This window comes from Taurulus bubalis (genome assembly GCF_910589615.1).
Source record: "Taurulus bubalis genome assembly, chromosome: 5".
In the NCBI taxonomy this organism is placed as follows: domain Eukaryota; kingdom Metazoa; phylum Chordata; class Actinopteri; order Perciformes; family Cottidae; genus Taurulus; species Taurulus bubalis.
In genome coordinates, this window is record NC_136593.1 from 29,401,557 (window position 1) to 29,420,534 (window position 18,978).

The 18,978-nt window shown below is 44.7% G+C and overlaps 1 protein-coding gene across 1 annotated transcript in view; it reads left to right on the forward strand.

Moving 5' to 3' along the window:
• The window catches only part of LOC306737135 (calmodulin-binding transcription activator 1-like), a gene marked incomplete at both ends in the record, with an annotated part of 36,980 nt that extends 22,667 nt beyond the window's left edge, over nt 1-14,313 (forward strand). The window contains 11 exons of the mRNA XM_079218836.1: nt 8,578-8,726; nt 8,950-9,134; nt 9,250-9,328; nt 9,407-9,674; nt 10,565-11,067; nt 11,641-11,789; nt 11,872-12,115; nt 12,202-12,270; nt 13,291-13,436; nt 13,530-13,601; nt 14,238-14,313. Of these exons, the coding sequence (XP_079074962.1) occupies nt 8,578-8,726; nt 8,950-9,134; nt 9,250-9,328; nt 9,407-9,674; nt 10,565-11,067; nt 11,641-11,789; nt 11,872-12,115; nt 12,202-12,270; nt 13,291-13,436; nt 13,530-13,601; nt 14,238-14,313 (1,940 nt within the window). The remainder of the gene's footprint in view (nt 1-8,577; nt 8,727-8,949; nt 9,135-9,249; nt 9,329-9,406; nt 9,675-10,564; nt 11,068-11,640; nt 11,790-11,871; nt 12,116-12,201; nt 12,271-13,290; nt 13,437-13,529; nt 13,602-14,237) is intronic.
• Between the last annotated feature and the right edge of the window lie 4,665 nt (nt 14,314-18,978).

Sequence of the window (18,978 nt, forward strand, 5' to 3'; positions counted from 1 at the left end):
GCTGGTATCGCTGGTATCGATGGTACCACTGTATCACTGGTATCGCTGGTATCGCTGGTATCACTGGTATCGCTGGTATCGCTGGTATCGCTGGTATTACTGGTATCATTGGCATCGCTGGTATCACTGGTATCACTGGTATCGCTGGAATTGCTGGTATCACTGTATCGCTGGTCAAGCTGGTAACGCTGGTATCGCTGGTATCACTGGTATCGCTGGGATCGCTGGTATCACTGATATCGCTGGGATCGCTGGTATCGCTGGTATCACTGTATCGCTGGTTTCACTGATATCACTGGTATCACTGGTATCGTTGGCATCGCTGGTGTCATTGGCATCGCTGGTATCACTGGTATCGCTGGTATCATTGGTTTCGCTGGTAACATTGGCATCGCTGGTATCACTGGTATCACTGGTATAGCTGGAATTGCTGGTATCACTGTATCGCTGGTCAAGCTGGTAACGCTGGTAACGCTGGTATCGCTGGTATCACTGGTATCGCTGGGATCGCTGGTATCGATGATATCGCTGGTATCACTGTATCGCTGGTTTCACTGATATCACTGGTATCACTGGTATCGTTGGCATCGCTGGTATCATTGGCATCGATGGTATCACTGGTATCGCTGGTGTCATTGGTATTGCTGGTATCATTGGTATTGCTGGTATCACTGGTATCGCTGGTATCGCTGGTATTGCTGGTATCACTGTATCGCTGGTCATGCTGGTCAAGCTGGTTTCACTCTATCGCTGGTATCACTTGTATCACTGGTATCACTGGTGTCACTGGTATCACTGGTATCACTGGTATCACTGTATCACTGGTATCGCTGGTATCACTGGTATCACTGGTATCGCTGGTATCGCTGGTATCGCTGGTATCACTGATATCACTGTATCACTGGTATCGCTGGTATTGCTGGTATCTCTGGTATCACTTGTATCGCTGGTATCTCTGGTATCACTTGTATCGCTGGTATCGCTGGTATCACTGGTATCGCTGGTATCGCTGGTATCACTTGTATCGCTGGTATCACTGGTATCACTGGTATCGCTGTTATCACTGGTATCACTGATATCACTGTATTGCTGGTATCACTGGTATCGCTGGTATCACTGGTATCACTGTATCGCTGGTATCACTGTATCGCTGTTCATGCTGGTCAAGCTGGTTTCACTCTATTGCTGGTATCACTGATATCACTGTATCACTGGTATCGCTGGTATCACTGAAATCACTGTATCACTGGTATCGCTGGTATTGCTGGTATCACTGGTATCGCCGGTATTGCTGGTATCACTGTATCACTGGTTTCACTGGTATCACTGGTATTGCTGGTATCACTGGTGTCGCTGGTATCGCTGGTATCACTGGTATCGCTGGTATTGCTGGTATCTCTGGTATCACTGGTATCACTGGTTTCGCTGGTATCGCTGGTATCACTGGTATCGCTGGTATCGCCGGTATCGCCGGTATTGCTGGTATCGCTGGTATCACTTGTATCGCTGGTATCACTGGTATCGCTGGTATCGCTGGTATCACTTGTATCGCTGGTATCACTGTATCGCTGGTCATGCTGGTCAAGCTGGTTTCACTCTATTGCTGGTATCACTGATATCACTGTATCACTGGTATTGCTGGTATCACTGGTGTCACTGATATCACTGGTATCGCTGGTATTGCTGGTATCACTGGTATCGCTGGTATCACTGGTATTGCTGGTATCACTGTATCGCTGGTATCGCTGTATCGCTGGTCATGCGGGTCAAGCTGGTTTCACTCTATTGCTGGTATCACTGATATCACTGTATCACTGGTATCACTGGTATCACTGGTGTCGCTGGCATCGCTGGTCACACTGTATCACTGTATCGCTGGTATCGCTGGTATCACTGGTATCACTCGTATCGCTGGCATCGCTGGTCACACTGTATCACTGTATCGCTGGTATCACTGGTAACACTGTATTGCTGGTATCGCTGGTTTTACTGTATCACTGGTATCACTGGTATCACTGTATCGCTGGTATCACTGGTATCACTGTATCACTGGTATTGCTGGTATTGCTGGTATCACTGGTATCACTGTATCGCTGGTATCACTGGTATCACTGTATCACTGGTATTGCTGGTATTGCTGGTATCACTGTATTGCTGGTATCGCTGGTATCACTGGTATTGCTGGTATTACTGGTATTGCTGGTGTCACTGGTATTGCTGGTGTCACTGGTATTGCTGGTATTGCTGGTATCGCTGGTATCACTGGTATCACTGGTATCACTGCTGTGTTGTTTGGCTGCTTGTCTTCTCCTGGATGCAGCTGTTGTTTCTCAGCTTGCATGCAGATAAATGAAAGAAGGAATCTCCTCAACGTGAAAGCTGTGTTGTGTTCTGCTGCTTCCACGTCAACAGTCCTCACTATGAAGCTGCAGACTTTGTCTTGTTGGACTCAGAATGCTTTGTTATGAGTCCATTCAGCATGTTGGAGGGGAATAACTATTATTGTGTTCAAGCTTCAGATGTTTTTCTAGTTGGGTTTCAAGTCCGCTCTGGGGGATTGGTTGCATATAAACTATATAAACTGTATAAACTATGCACACAGCACCGCATGGTGCTGTGTGCATAGTTTATATGCAACCAATATAAGCTCATGGGTGTGTGTGTGTGGGGGGGGGGGGGTCGCTTCTGTGTGCAAATATATATAAATATATCTCTTGATGCAACTGCAGCTTGGAACACGCGGGTCTCCTCATGAGGCATGCGTCCTGCGTTACTCTGTGTTCGCCCCCGTCTCTGCGTTGCGCAATGCGGCAATGCGGCTCTCCAGGCAGCAGGCTGCTGTTTGCTGGGTGAAGGGCATCAGGGTATCAGGGTGTCAGGGTGTCAGGGTGTCAGGGCATCAGGGTATCATGATGACATGTCTCACTGCGTGGTGCGCTGTGCGGCTCTTCCTTTGACTTTCAGGAGACCCTTGCGCGCGCTCTGCTGGTCCAGTCCTTTGTTTGGCCTCACATGTTCATCACAGGCTCACCGCCCGGTCTAAAAATAGACAGATTAATACGTTTTCATCACGTATGCGTCATCACACGGCTTTGTCACATTCCATTGCTCCAATTTAGCTCGTGCGGTTTATTGTTGAGCGATGACGACCTCCTGCAGCGCGGAGTCTGGCGCGCGGATTTAAAGCGCGTCTGCTCTCATAGACACAACGTGGGTACTCTCTCTCTCTCTCTCTCTCTCTCTCTCTCTCTCTCTCTCTCTCTCTCTCTCTCTCTCTCTCTCTCTCTCTCTTTCTCTCTCGCTCTCTCTCTTGCTGGATTGGGAGTAGCAACGTGTGAGTCGCGCGCTTCAAACTACCGGGTTGAGCAGACGCGGGAACAAAGCGCAGCAGATAGAGAGACTCGCTGTTTGGGTTCGTAGCTCATTTGATTTTAAACTGATTTAACTTTTTGGCTTCTCGGTCTGGTCTGTGTGTAGCCGGGTGCAGATGTTTCTTCTGTTTCACGCTGCTGTGCGCGTGCCTGTTGGCGAAATGTCGACTTCTAGCTAAAGTCTTAACTGCTGTATATGAGCGCTGTGTGTGTGTGTGTGTGTGTGTGTGTGTGTGTGTGTGTGTGTGTGTGTGTGTGTGTGTGTGTGTGTGTGTGTGTGTGTGTGTGTGTGTGTGTGTGTGTCGGGTTGAGATCATGGGTGGAAGAGAAGCTGCTTGTCTCGAGCTGCAGGATGAGGATGTTGTTGATCTGGACACGTTGAGCTGGAACTTTCAGCACCAGCGGAGTGGACAGCTCCTCTGACAACAACACGTGAAGGAGCTCTGTCTGCTGCTGAGATCATAACACTAGATCATAACACTATACATCACAACACTATAGATCATAGCACTATAGGTCATAACACTATAGATCATAACATAGATCATAGCACTATAGGTCATAACATAGATCATAACACTATAGATCATAACACTATAGAGCATAACACTATAGATCATAACACTATAGATCATAACATAGATCATAACACTACAGATCATAACATTATAGATCATAACATAGATCATAACACTACAGATCATAACACTGTAGAGCAGACGCGGGGTCATATAGGTCATCCACTATAGGTCATAACACTATAGATCATAACATAGATCATAACACTATAGATCATAACACAGATCATAACACTATAGGTCATAACACTATAGATCATAACATAGATCATAACACTACAGATCATAACATTATAGATCATAACATAGATCATAACACTACAGATCATAACACTACAGATCATAACATAGATCATAACATAGATCATAACACTATAGATCATAACATAGATCATAACACTACAGATCATAACACTACAGATCATAACATAGATCATAACATAGATCATAACACTATAGATCATAACATAGATCATAACACTACAGATCATAACATTATAGATCATAACATAGATCATAACACTACAGATCATAACACTACAGATCATAACATAGATCATAACACTACAGATCATAACACTACAGATCATAACATAGATCATAACATAGATCATAACACTATAGATCATAACACTACAGATCATAACATAGATCATAACATAGATCATAACACTACAGATCATAACACTACAGATCATAACATAGATCATAACATAGATCATAACACTACAGATCATAACACTATAGATCATAACATAGATCATAACACTATAGGTCATAACACTATAGATCATAACATAGATCATAACACTACAGATCATAACATTATAGATCATAACATAGATCATAACACTACAGATCATAACACTACAGATCATAACATAGATCATAACATAGATCATAACACTATAGATCATAACATAGATCATAACACTACAGATCATAACATTATAGATCATAACATAGATCATAACACTACAGATCATAACACTACAGATCATAACATAGATCATAACACTATAGATCACAACACTATAGATCACAACACTATAGGTCATAACAGATCATAACACTATAGATCATAACAGATCATAGCACTACAGATCATAACACTATAGATCATAACATAGATCATAACACTACAGATCATAACATAGATCATAACACTATAGATCATAACATAGATCATAACACTAAAGATCATAACACTATAGATCATAACACTAAAGATCATAACACTATAGATCATAACACTATAGATCAAATCACTATAGATCATAACACTACAGATCATAACATAGATCATAACACTATAGATCATAACATAGATCATAACACTACAGATCATTACATAGATCATAACACCATAGATCATAACATAGATCATAACACTACAGATCATAACACTATAGATCATAACATAGATCATAACATAGATCATAACACTATAGGTCATAACAGATCATAACACTATAGATCATAACAGCTTATAGCACTACAGATCATAACACTATAGATCATAACATAGATCATAACACTACAGATCATTACATAGATCATAACACTATAGATCATAACACTATAGATCATAACACTATAGATCATAACACTAGATCATAACATAGATCATAACACTACAAATCATAATATAGATCATAACATAGATCATAACACTATAGATCATAACATAGATCATAACACTATAGATCATTACACTACAGATCATAACATAGATCATAACAATATAGATAATAACACTACAGATCATAACACTATAGATCATAACATAGATCATAACACTATAGATCATAACACTATAGATCATAACATAGATCATAACACTATAGATCATAACACTATAGATCATAACATTATAGATCATAACACTGTGGATCATAACACTATAGATCATAACACTATAGATCATAACACTATAGATCATAACATAGATCATAACACTATAGATCATAACACTATAGATCATAACATAGATCATAACATAGATCATAACAATATAGATCATAACACTATAGATCAAAACAATATACATGTACACACAGAGTACAAACAGAGTACACACAGAGTTACACACAGAGTACACACAGAGTACACACAGAATACACACAGAGTACATACAGAGTACACAGAGTACACACAGAGTACACGCAGAGTACACACAGAGTTACACACAGAGTTAAACACAGAGTACACACAGAGTTACACACAGAGTACACACAGAGTACACACAGAGTACATACAGAGTACACACAGAGTTACACACAGAGTTAAACACAGAGTACACACAGAATACACACAGAGTACACACAGAGTTACACACAGAGTTACACACAGAGTACACACAGAATACACACAGAGTACACACAGAGTACACACAGAGTACACACAGAGTTACACACAGAGTTAAACACAGAGTACACACAGAATACACACAGAGTACACACAGAGTACACACAGAATACACACAGAGTACACACAGAGTTACACACAGAGTTACACACAGAGTACACACAGAATACACACAGAGTACATACAGAGTACACAGAGTTACACACAGAGTTAAACACAGAGTACACACAGAGTTACACACAGAGTACACACAGAGTTACACACAGAGTTACACACAGAGTACACACAGAATACACACAGAGTACATACAGAGTACACAGAGTTACACACAGAGTTACACACAGAATACACACAGAGTACACAGAGTACACACAGAGTACACACAGAGTACACACAGAGTGCACACAGAGTACACAGAGTACACACAGAGTACACAGAGTACACACAGAGTACACAGAGTACACGCTGTGCTAAAGTTCAAACTGAAAGAGAATCTGTTCTTCAACTAAAGAACAGTCATTTGGTCCTACATTCAAATTCATGGACAACTATTGATTCAACATGAAATGACTTGACAAGGATGCAAAGCCTCTTGAATTTAGTAATAGTCTAATTATTTTAAACCTTCATCATATTTTTGGTAAAACGTTTAATCTTAGTAATGTTATAGAATATCAATTGTAAACTATTACAAATATATTTAAAAAACGTAAACATTATTTAGCTCTAAATTATTAATGTAGTGTCACACCACTACATATTGTTATAGTTAAAAAAAAACACTTCCAACTGTCCCAGTATAACTATCATCACTGGTCAGTAACCCACAGGTCCCAGTATAACTATCAGTACTGGTCAGTAACCCACAGGTCCCAGTATAACTATCATCACTGGTCAGTAACCCACAGGTCCCAGTATAACTATCATCACTGGTCAGTAACCCACAGGTCCCAGTACAACTATCATCACTAGTCAGTAACCCACAGGTCCCAGTACAACTATCATCACTAGTCAGTAACCCACAGGTCCCAGTACAACTATCATCACTGGTCAGTAACCCACAGGTCCCAGTATAACTATCATCACTGGTCAGTAACCCACAGGTCCCAGTACAACTATCATCACTGGTCAGTAACCCACAGGTCCCAGTATAACTATCATCAAACACACTTTGAAAAGAGAACATAGAAGCTGAAGCGTCTCCAGAATATTTATGCAGTTTTTTTCTGGTCAATTTTAATCCATTTACTTAATTAATGCACTGAAAAACAGTTAATAAAAATAATGAATTTAATTTGCATTTACATGATGTGGTTAAAAAAGCTATTAGTTAGGATATAATTGCATGCAACTGACATGATGAATAAATTCATGAAGTTTTTGATTAAATCCTAAAATGACTTTAAAGGAGTCCCGGTGCTCCGGTGCCGCTCTGTGTTTCAGAGCAGAAGCCTGCAGCGACTTTGGAGAGAGATACGGGAATTGTAAAATGTAAAATGACATTAATTAAATTCATGAATAAATATTTAAAATCCTGTCGTTAAATTACTTTTTCATCCCTATTTAACTGTTGAAAATCAATGAATACTTCTCAACTTTATAATTATATTTAAATGTATTTGTTGCTTACGTTATTATAATTAACCACCAAACAAGTCCACATAGCAGCTGGCAATCCCTAAAGTCTCATTCATCCTTTTCTGTTTCCTCATACATGCTTCTGTGTGACCAGTAGTCCAGCGTGCGTCTCCTTGTTGTGCGATGTGTGTGTTTGTTGTGTAGTTTCAGGTGAAGACGCTGTGTGTTAAAATAGTGGAGTGTTTGGATGTGTGTGTTTTTTCCAGAAGACTCTGCTCCCCTTCTGATTGGCTGAGTGGAGGAGGGGGCGGAGCCTGAGCCTGCATTCCCTCTTATGGCTCCACCCCCTCCCTCAGTGTGTGTGCGGCAGATAGAGAGAAAAAACGATGGGAGTGAAATGAGAGGAACAGAGCGAGAGAGCAGCAGGTGGGATGACATCATGAGCACTGCAGCAACACTGCAGCATGACACAAAGAAACATGAACACATGGAGCTGTGTGTGTGTGCTTTCATCTCTCACACACACACACACACACACACAGTGCTCTTGGTTCCCATTGTTGGAAAGGGGTTTTATCGATTGCGGTCCTGGTTTATTCTGCCGCTCAGAGGAGCTTCTCTTGATTCACTGAACATGGCTTTGATCTTGTGTTCACGTCTCCGTGTTCTCCTTCCTCCTGTAGACACCCAGTTCAGGATGTCCATCCTGGAGCGGCTGGAGCAGATGGAACAGAGGATGGCGGAGATAACCAATCAGAACCCAGGCTCAGAAACCATGGCAACCAAGGGTGGAGGACTGGAGGGAGGCGGAGCTACTGATCAGCCGTCTCAAGTAAGACCCAAAGGATCTCAACCAGTAGGAGAGCAGGGGACCAGTACTGGTTTAAACCAGTATGATGATCAGTTTGAGTATGTCAGGCCTTTACAAAAATTTGTGGAACTTTTCCAACATTTTTGGAACCATTTTTCCACCATTTTTTAAATTTTCTTTAATAAATCCTTAAACACGTTCATGATAAAAGACCTGGAACCCACTGCTGTCTCTGATCCTCCAGACCTCCACGGACCAGGGCTCGTTCGAGGGCCGCGTGGTGGTGGTGTGTGAGAAGATGATGTCTCAGCCCTGCTGGGCGTCCTCCAACCAGCTGGTCCACAGCAAGAACTCCAGAGGGATGACCTTACTGCACCTGGCTGCAGCGCAGGGCTACGCAGGCCTCATCCAGACCCTCATCCGCTGGCGGTGAGTAACACCCCACCATGACACACCCCACCATGACACACACACACCATGACACACACTCACCATGAGGACCACAGACTGCAGCTAACATCACTGCTGCTGTTTGTCTCTGCAGCACAAAGCACGCCGACAGTCTGGACCTGGAGCTGGAGGTGGATCCTCTCAACGTGGACCACTTCTCCTGCACTCCGCTGGTGAGCGATCCCTACGTCCGACCGGTGTTGAGTCTGTCTGTGCGTGCCTGAGCGTGACCTGTCTCTCCGGCTCCACAGATGTGGGCGTGCGCTCTGGGCCACACCGAGGCGGCGCTGGTGCTTTACCAGTGGGACCCGAGAGCTCTGAACATTCCTGATTCGTTGGGCCGCCTGCCGCTCAACATCGCCCGGTCCCGGGGCCACACTCGGCTGGCTGAGCTCCTGGAGCAGCTGCAGCAGACGCCTCCGGCTCAGGGCCCGGCTGCAGACACCTGGATGGACCGCTGGAGAGGAGAGGCCCAGACCCGCGGCGTGAGCGACAGCCCGACGGCAAACCCCGGCTCAGGTGGGGAAGCGACTGCTGTTGCATGAACACACAGACGTGACATCCGACTTCCACTTCAACACAAGAAGAAACCCAATAAGTGTGTTTCCCAAAATGTTAAACTATTCTTTTGAAAATTACATTTGGATATTCTACACGCCTCTAATGGGGCAGTCTGAAGAAACATGAAAGTGTTGCTCGCTAGTTCTAGGTCTGAGTAACATATCATGGTGGCACTTTATAATAAGTACACACTATTTAGCATTAGTAACGCATGAATAAACACTGAATTCATCATTTATAAAGCATTATTACAACTCATTAGTAACTCATTAGTATGCGATTCATAAACACAGTTTTAAATGTTTCATTCTTGATTTATAAGCTTGAGTTTTATACTTTATAAATGATGAATTCCACATTTGTAAATGAAGCATTCAATAGTATTAAAATGCTGCAATTCATGATTACTTCAGGTAGTTTTCTTCACTTTAGATGAGGTCACAGAACATACTTAACTAATACTTAACTAATGTTTAACTAACCCGTCGTAACTACCTGAATTAATCATAGATTGCATCATTTTTTTTATCATTTAATCATCTATAAGTCCTCAATACTTCATTTGCAAATGGGGAATCCATCATTTATAAAGTATGAAAACTCAAGATTATTAATCAAGAATGAAGCAAGTATAACTGTGTTTATGAATGAGTTACTAATGAGTTACTAATGAGTGTTCATATTATAATAAAGCTTTATAAATGATGAATTCAGTGTTTATTCATGCGTTACTAATGCTAAATAGTGTGTACTTATCATTGTATTTGTCATTTTAATATGTTAGAATACCCACTATGGCAGGACTCTATGGTTCCTTGCTCTCATGCTCCAGCCTCTTTGTTCCCCAGAGCTGAGGAGAGGCCGGACGGAGAACCAGCCGGACCAGCAGAACCCGAGCTGGACCCAACCGGGCCACAGAGCCCAGCCGGGGGACCAGGGAGGCCCGCCTCCGGCCAAGAGACTCAAACCCAGCCCGGACTCCCAGCAGCAGCTCGCCGACTCCCCGCCCGGCTCCCACTCCCTCCCCCCCCTCCTCCACTCGCCCGGCCCCAGCCCTCCGTGCTCGCTCCTCCCCTCCTCCCTGCACACTCAACCCTCCGACCTCAGCTGTCAGGGCGCCGCTCCCGCCGCCTGCGGCCCCAGCGCTCCATTCTCCCGCCTGCAGGCCAGGACAGGGGGGTCTGCGGGGGCCGCCCGCTGGAGCCCGAGGCAGACGCTGGGCCAGCGCAGCCTCGCCAGGAGGATCCTGGGTAAAGAGCGACTGGCCCTTCATCTGCGCCAAAGGGTGCTGTCGGACCGCGGGGAGGAGACGGAGCTGCTGACCTATCAGGAGAACTCAGAGGACCTGCAGGTACTTTGACCCGGGTCACCCAAACCCAACGCGCTGCGCTGTGTGTGACGCACAACGTGTGCACGTGTGTGTCGTGTGTGTGATAACATGCATGACACACAATGTGTGCACGTGTGTGTCATGTGTGTGATAACATATATGAAGAAATACATTACAAGATCAATGAAAACAACACGTTGACCCTGAAATCGCATAAAACAACAGGTCCATGTATCTGTCAGAGGGACGTGATGTGACATCTAGCAGACATGGCTCATGCAAAGAGGAGAGAAGATGCGTTACATCCATGCAGTCACATGTTCTGAGCTAAACACATGTGATGCATGCAGCTTATGCACATGCACTGCCTACAGATGAGCTTCAAAAGTGATGATGACAATGCACAGACTTTGGTTCTGTGCAGGAAATTAAATAAACTTTCCCACCTAAAAGTATGAAAAGCAGTCGTTGCCTTAAACCATTAAGTACATATCATTAGTGAATTGAAGTAAATGCCCAGATTAAAGTTCTTACTTTGAGGGCAGCAGGTGTAATGTGAACGTGTGAGTGACGTCTGCTCTGCGCGTCTTGCAGATGGACATCACGATGCTCGCCGATCACATCATGGAGGCTTCAGCTTGCCGGCTGCAGCAGGAGGCCATGGAGACGGAGACGGACTCCAGGAGGGCCGGGATCAGCAGCGACGTCAAGTTACTGTCCGGGTACCTCGGGGAGGTGGAGAGGTGAGCCGTGGATCCCGACTCCTTCACCTCGCTCTTCAAATAGCGTAACTCTGTTTTACGCTGACCTCCTGCTCTCCTCCAGGTTTCTGTACTCCAAGGCCCAGACTCCCATCCCCAAACCAAACTCTCTCTCGGGGTCTGAGGATCCGCAGAGTCCGCAGGCGAAAGACGCCCGATCCTCCCCGCCTGACTGGAGCTCCTTCCTCTGTGCAGCTATGAAAGAAGAGAGGTTGAAAAGTGACTCCTGTCTAGCCATGACGGAGGCCGAGCAGAGGGAGCTGTATGAGACCATCAGGCATGCTCTGCACTCCCTCAGAAGACACAAGGTACAGCAAACCGCCTGGCGCATGTGTCCTGGTTCCATTTCACGAATGCAATCTTAAGCTTAAAAACACTTCCCTGTGTCCTTCAGGGCCCCATTCAGGAACAACGCACCGAGGTTGCAGCGGTGATTCAGCGCTGCTACAAGAGATACAAGCAGGTGAGCGTGAGCCGCACACCTGAGCATCAGCAGAGCTGCAGAAAGCAGAGCGCTCCCTCCGTCCGTCATCTGGCCTCAAACGTCATGAAGCATTTTCACTCTCAGATTTGTGCTGAAAGAATCTATTTTGTGCATTTGACATTGATGTTCAGTGAACTGGAAATATGAATGAGGCTTTTCCAAATGCTGTGCTACAGGTTTTTATTTTAACCGTATGTGCACCAACCTGCGCCTATTATTCAGTTTATTTCACATAGCCCAACATCACAAATACAAGTTTGCCTCGGAGGGCTTTACAGTCTGTAACATGACATCCTGTCCCGGGACCTCACATCGGATCAGGAACAACTCCCCAAATAAAGACAGTAAAAACCCTTTCACAGGGAAAAAAGGGGAAGAAACCTGAGGGAGAGCAACAGAGGAGGATCCCTCTCCCCAGATGGACAGGAGAATAGATGTCATGTGGCCAGAATGAATAACGTAACAGAGTTACAGCACATTACATGAATATGACAGAAATGATTCATATAATGAGTAGTAGGCATGGTCCATGATCCAGATAACCACGATCCATGAAGCAGAAGGAGGTAGAGAGGAGGGGCATCCCAGGGCAGTGGGAGGAGACTATCGGACATACACAAATTAACATTTTGTTTCCTTAATTATCTCTGGAACCACATGGCTGTTTAACTTCATTTAAATTACTACAATACCGCAACGTTTGTGAGAAGATACATATTTAAGAAAAGAAGATAAAATATTAAAGTAACCGTTAAGTTTAAGTACTTATGTAAACTTTGTCGACTCTGTCAGCGCCGTCAGCTTGCCGCCGTAAAGGCTTCACAAGATCCTTATTGGTACTAACTTTTTCTCTCCAAAGTACTAAAGTATAATGAAGCCGTGCAGCTTAGTCGTGTCATGTACTGTGTCTCCACACTGTGGAGTCTACATGTGTAAACAGCACAGAGGTACACATCGCTTGATGAAAAGGTTCACGACCCGCTGCTTGCCTCCTCTCAGTATGCACTTTATAAGAGGATGACCCTGGCAGCCATCCTGATCCAGAGTCGTTTCCGGAGTTTCCATGAGCAGAGGAAGTTCCAGCAGAGTCGAAGAGCAGCGGTCCTCATCCAGCAATACTACCGCTCCTACAGACACTCCCTCGGGTACGACCCTCTCTCCCTCTCTCTCTCTCTCTCTCTCTCTCAGAGGACATGCGATGCACAGGATGTCTTCTCACTCCTCTCCTTCCTCCACAGCTGCCTCCTGACGAAGAAGCAGAACCAGGCTGCTCGCAAGATCCTGAGGTTCCTGCTCCGATGCCGCCACAGGTGAGGCACACAGCTCCTGCACCTGCTCAGCCACGTGCACACACATCAGCCACATGCGCTCCATGGTGCTAACGTTGGTGTGTTTTACTGTTCCTGTGAAGCCCCTTGATGGACCACAGGCCTCTGAAACGGGTGAGCTTTCCTTCCTTCTTCTGTCTTCCCCTCCTTCACCCTCTCCTGGTGGCTGATGCCTGTTTGCATGTCAGCGGAGGAGGGGGAGAGGAGGTCCTCCCTGTCTGCTCTCTCTCTCTCTCTCTCTCTCTCTCTCTCTCTCTCTCTCTCTCTCTCTCTCTCTCTCTCTCTCTCTCATTCTGAGGACCGAATGACGCTGATACTCCTGCATGACTGAATGGCAGATAGGTGGAGGTGTTCATGGGGCATGTTGTGACCACGAGAGGACTTTACATGTTTTGCTTGGCCTGCCAGCCTCTTTTTGTTGTGCCTTGACAGGGTGTGTGTGTGTGTGTGTGTGTGTGTGTGTGTGTGTGTGTGGAATCAGAGGGGTTTGCTGGAAAACTTTTCTTTTTGCTCCGAGTATGGCCTGTTGATATAACAATGGAGATAAAAACACATGCACAAATACGCTCAATCCCACACGTGCACTTCTCTGAGCGTTGTGTGCTTGTTCCCCTGCAGGGCCAGAGAGCAGAGAAAGGCCAGGGGTCCTGAGAGTCCACCGCCAGGCCCCACACACAGCCCCCTCAGCCTGTGAGCCACCCAGCCCTCCATCTTCTCCTTTCCTTTCTCCAATCCCCCCAAAAACTTCTTCCATGTTTCATCCCCGACCCCGTCCCCATCCATGCCTCCCCTCTTCCCCCCCTACCTCCCCTGTTCCCTCAAGAGGGAAACACACTCTTCCCAGGCAGACTGAGGACAGGTGTCCATCATGGCAGCTCAGACAGAAGCCTGCTGGGCAGAGCCTGGGACCTGGCTCTGCCCACAGCACTGATCCTCCTCCACAGCTCCACTGGGAGGCCATCACATTAACCTCATGGCATTCTTTGCACTCCTCATGGGTTCGTTTCTTTGCAAGAGCGAGTCGGAAGAGAGAGCACGAGGAAGCGCCCGGCGACAACATCCTGACTTTCCCGGCGGCGTCTGGACGTGCCGGCTCGAGATGAAAGCTTCGACACGCAGAAAATATACAAATCCTGTTGCGTTTTGTATCCAAACAGTAATCCATGAAAGAATAAGAAAACATAAACCAAAAAACTCACTTCTGTGTTGCATTTGCATGCAAGGTTTCTTCGCTTCTTCCTCCTCTCCATCATCCTGAAGAGCTGTAGTGGCAAACCGAGTACATCACAACATCACTAACACTCTGACTCACGGGCTCACGAAGCTACTAATCAGTCACCCGATCCAAAGGGGAGGAACTGCACTTGAATGTAAGAGGGGCGTTGCTAGATAAGGGGTCTGGATAACGATGTCTTCATTTGTTACATGGACTTTGTACGGAGTCGTTCTCAGAGGCGGCACTTTGCCGGCCTGCGTGGTGTGTCCGTGTTCGTTCAACTCGATGCATGTGTTTGAGCCCTGAGCTCCTGCATGCTTGCCAAACTGCTTTAGTGTTGTTTCTTTTGTATTTCTATGTGTAGTTGTGTCACTTACGTCCTCATCGACTTATCCTCGCCCTGTGTAATGTGAACTGTGTAAGGACAAATGACTTATTTCGGGTGCTTTTTTTTTACTTTATTTATTTATTTAAGGGTCTAATTATTTATTGAATTGGCTCAAGAGTGGTTCAGCTTGAGACTGGTTTCCCCTCGTGTGGTAAAATATGACATGTCCCAACGGTTAAATGTCTCTGTTAGTTTGTTCTTCGCGTGAACCTCTGAATCCTAGCGGGTTTGAGGAGAGAGTCACATACCATTGCCTTGACTTCTTCTTGACTCTGAGGTCTCTATGCTGGCTCTGCAGGACCCGGGCCTCTGCAGGACCCGGGCCTCTGCAGGACCCGGTCCTCTGCAGGGCCCGGGCCTCTGCAGGACCTGGGCCTCTGCAGGACCTGGGCCTCTGCAGGACCCGGTCCTCTGCAGGACCCGGTCCTCTGCAGGGCGCCGGTCCCCATATAGCCCACATGGGCAATACAATCCATATTTTGGACTATTGCATATTCCTGTATATAAACTGACGAGGTAAGGGGATACAAGGACCCTGAAACTTTTTCATAAGAGGACTGTATTTAAGATTATAAATTATTTTACTCCCATAATGAGAACTTAAGACAGAGACCTGGGTACACAGGATTGCTTGTAAATAATGTAGATATTACAAACGGAGTAATGTGCATGAGATTTAAGACAAAGAAACTGCAAAAAGAAGATGTTAGTGGCTACGGACTGTGAGAGGATTTGAACTGCTTCACTTTAAGAGTATCCAGTATACGTGTTACTGAAAAGAACATTTTGTTAAAGCATGCAACTGAAAAATCTAATGTTAGAATTATAAGTGGGAAAACAAACTTAGCTGAAACAACGATCTTTCAAACAAAACATTTACATTTTGTGCTTTTGTTTCTTGGCTCGCAAAAATTAAACCCTTTTTGCCAGTAGTGCCAATTATTATGAATGCTATTTTGCCTAACAATATGTTACGTTGGGGAACCCAACACCCAAAAGATATCAGTGAGATCCACAGAGGAAACACACAGACGATGCACCTCGGACGAGCTCACCTTCTGGGCTCGGCCGAGGCCGACGTGAGTGGAGACGACCATGGTGCAAGTATGAAGATGATACTAATGGTGATGGTCATTTTAATATGAATGCAAAGAATGATGACCCAACACGGGACGAGGGCACTACATTCTCTACAATGTGGTTGTGCTTCAGCAACATACTCGCTTTTATTAAGACCATTACTCACACCTTCAGAGGATCCAGCCTGGCCTCCATCTGCAAACAGAATGTCTCCCTCGCTTTGAACATATCATGTTGTGGTTAATGTTTCTGTTCTCATCATTGTCACTGCCATTATGATACAACATGTACTTTAGACTTCTGGAAAGCTCTGTTTAGAAAGTGCCTGCTCAATAACAGAAAAGTGCAAGCTAATATCAGGAAATATCTATTGTATGTCCTCCAAAAGGTTGCCAGTACCTGTTTATTTTCCTAAATTGTGTGTTAAAGGTGAACTTGACAGTGTTAAACTTGATCTGAGTCGAAGTTAGGAGCTCTAATTTGTCAGTATGAATGAATGCTCATGGCCTGATTGATGCTGAGTGATGCTTTATGAGACAAACCAGTAATGACAGTATCACTTTATGCCCCACTTGTGTGTCACTTTTGCAGTATTAGAACAAGAAACCATAGATCTCTGTGTATGAAAGGCGGCGGCAGGAGTTGGACCTCCCGGTGTCGCTGTGGGAGGAGCCTGTGTTTCATGAAGGACTCTCTGTCTGTCTCTCCCCAGAGGAAACAACCGTGCAGCATTTACACGAACGCATAACCCGACCGTTTTCCAGAGGGCAAAGTAGTTGTCTCTTCCTTTCTTTTTCTCTCTCACACTGATGTGCGCACACACACACACACACGTGAACACATGCATGCAGCACACACGTGTACACGCTCAGAAACAGCCACACGCTTTCTCCCTGTGCTTATGTCTTTGGGAACAATTAAATCTCTCCCTTAGATTTTACTCAGGGTTGAAGAACAGGGAGATGGATGTGGAGTGTGACGACGGCTGAGTTGTACTGCTACTGGTGGCCGTGTACATCTGTGTGTGCACACGCACGTGTATGTGTTCATGTATGCTAGGGATACTCCAGTTGTTCATTGACTAACCTCGTATCTTCTCAAATCGAGTCCTTGATGGACGCGGTCCTCCTGACAGCCTCATCCGGCGAGGCAGCAGTGTGATGCTCCTCAAGCTGCCTTTGCTTCACTTTTTCTACAAGAGAAGAAAATCTCCAAATCCGGTATTTTATAGGACTTTGTTTGATGATTGATAACTAAATTGAAAGCAAGTAATAAGTGTTATTTCTATTGAAATACTTGCTCTTGTCTTAAACGCACAAGATTCTTGATACAAATAGTTGTTGAATAAAAATAGGAAACGGCCACACATCACCTCAATTTTCTTAGTTACAAATAAAAAATGTAAGAGATAGTACACTGACAGGTTTACAATTGGACGATCTCTATTCTGCGTGTTTCACATGTTTTATGAACCTTCATCGTACTGAGAGACAGCCATTGTTAGCACGGCGCTATCAGGAGCATTCATGCTACCTCCTCTCACATCAGCACTCTCACAAGAGCACTGCTTTGGCCTCATATATATACTCTATACTATATGTATATACATATACACACATATATATATATATATAGTATATACAGTCAAATATACACACAGGCCAACATCTAAATGCTTGCGCTTATCAGCGCACACACACAAAGAAAACACACACACATGAAACCAGACACACAAGTTGCAGATAATCCATCAATACGTTCATGTTTTCGGAGAGGATGGCGACTGTAAAAAGAGTATATAGAGTAGAAAAAAAGTTTTTAAAAATTATAACATAAAGAAATAATGCCATAGTAGAAGCTGGTAGCCATGCAGGGCCTCTGCTCTCATGCGTCTGCCGAGAGGTGACTGGTGTGACCTGGCAGGCCTTGTTTTGAGAGGGTGTTGCATGCTAGAGCGGTAGACTTATAGATAACTGTGGCTAGACCTCTCCTTGCCTTCTTCTTTCACCCGTCTTCTCTCTCTCTCTCATCTCCTGCTGTATTCCCACCTTGCCTGCTGTTGTGTTCTCCATGCCAATCTCAGTCTTTCATTCCTCTTTTATTTTTTTGTAGCCTAGTTTTTACTTTGTTTGTTTTACAAACGTGCATGCACAAGCATCACTAAACTGTTGATGTTTTTAAAAGAATATTTTGTTGCTGAGGCCATGCAAAGTGTTTTGAATATTGCCCTTATATGTGGAAAATGTCTTCTGAATGCTTTACATAATTTCTGCTGTAAAATGAAATCAGAATAAAAAGAAAATTTGCACTTTAACTTATTTTTTTCGCCTGATATTTATTTATTTAGTGTTTTTTTTCGAGAAAAAGTTGTACGTGTCTTTTACTGCTGTTCTTATTTCATATTCTAAACATGAATCTGGATCCATTGTACTTCTATTCCTCCTGACAGAAATGAAACATCCATCCATCCATTATCAGCCGCTTATCCGGGTCGGGTCGCGGTGGCAGCAGGTTCAGCAGGCCGACCCAGGCTTCCCTCTCACCCGCAACACTTTCCAGCTCATTCTGGGACCCCGAGGCGTTCCAAGGCCAGCCGGGAGATATAATCCCTCCAGCGTGTCCTCGGTCTTCCCCGGGGTCTCCTACCAGTTGGACGTGCCTGGAAAACCTCTAAT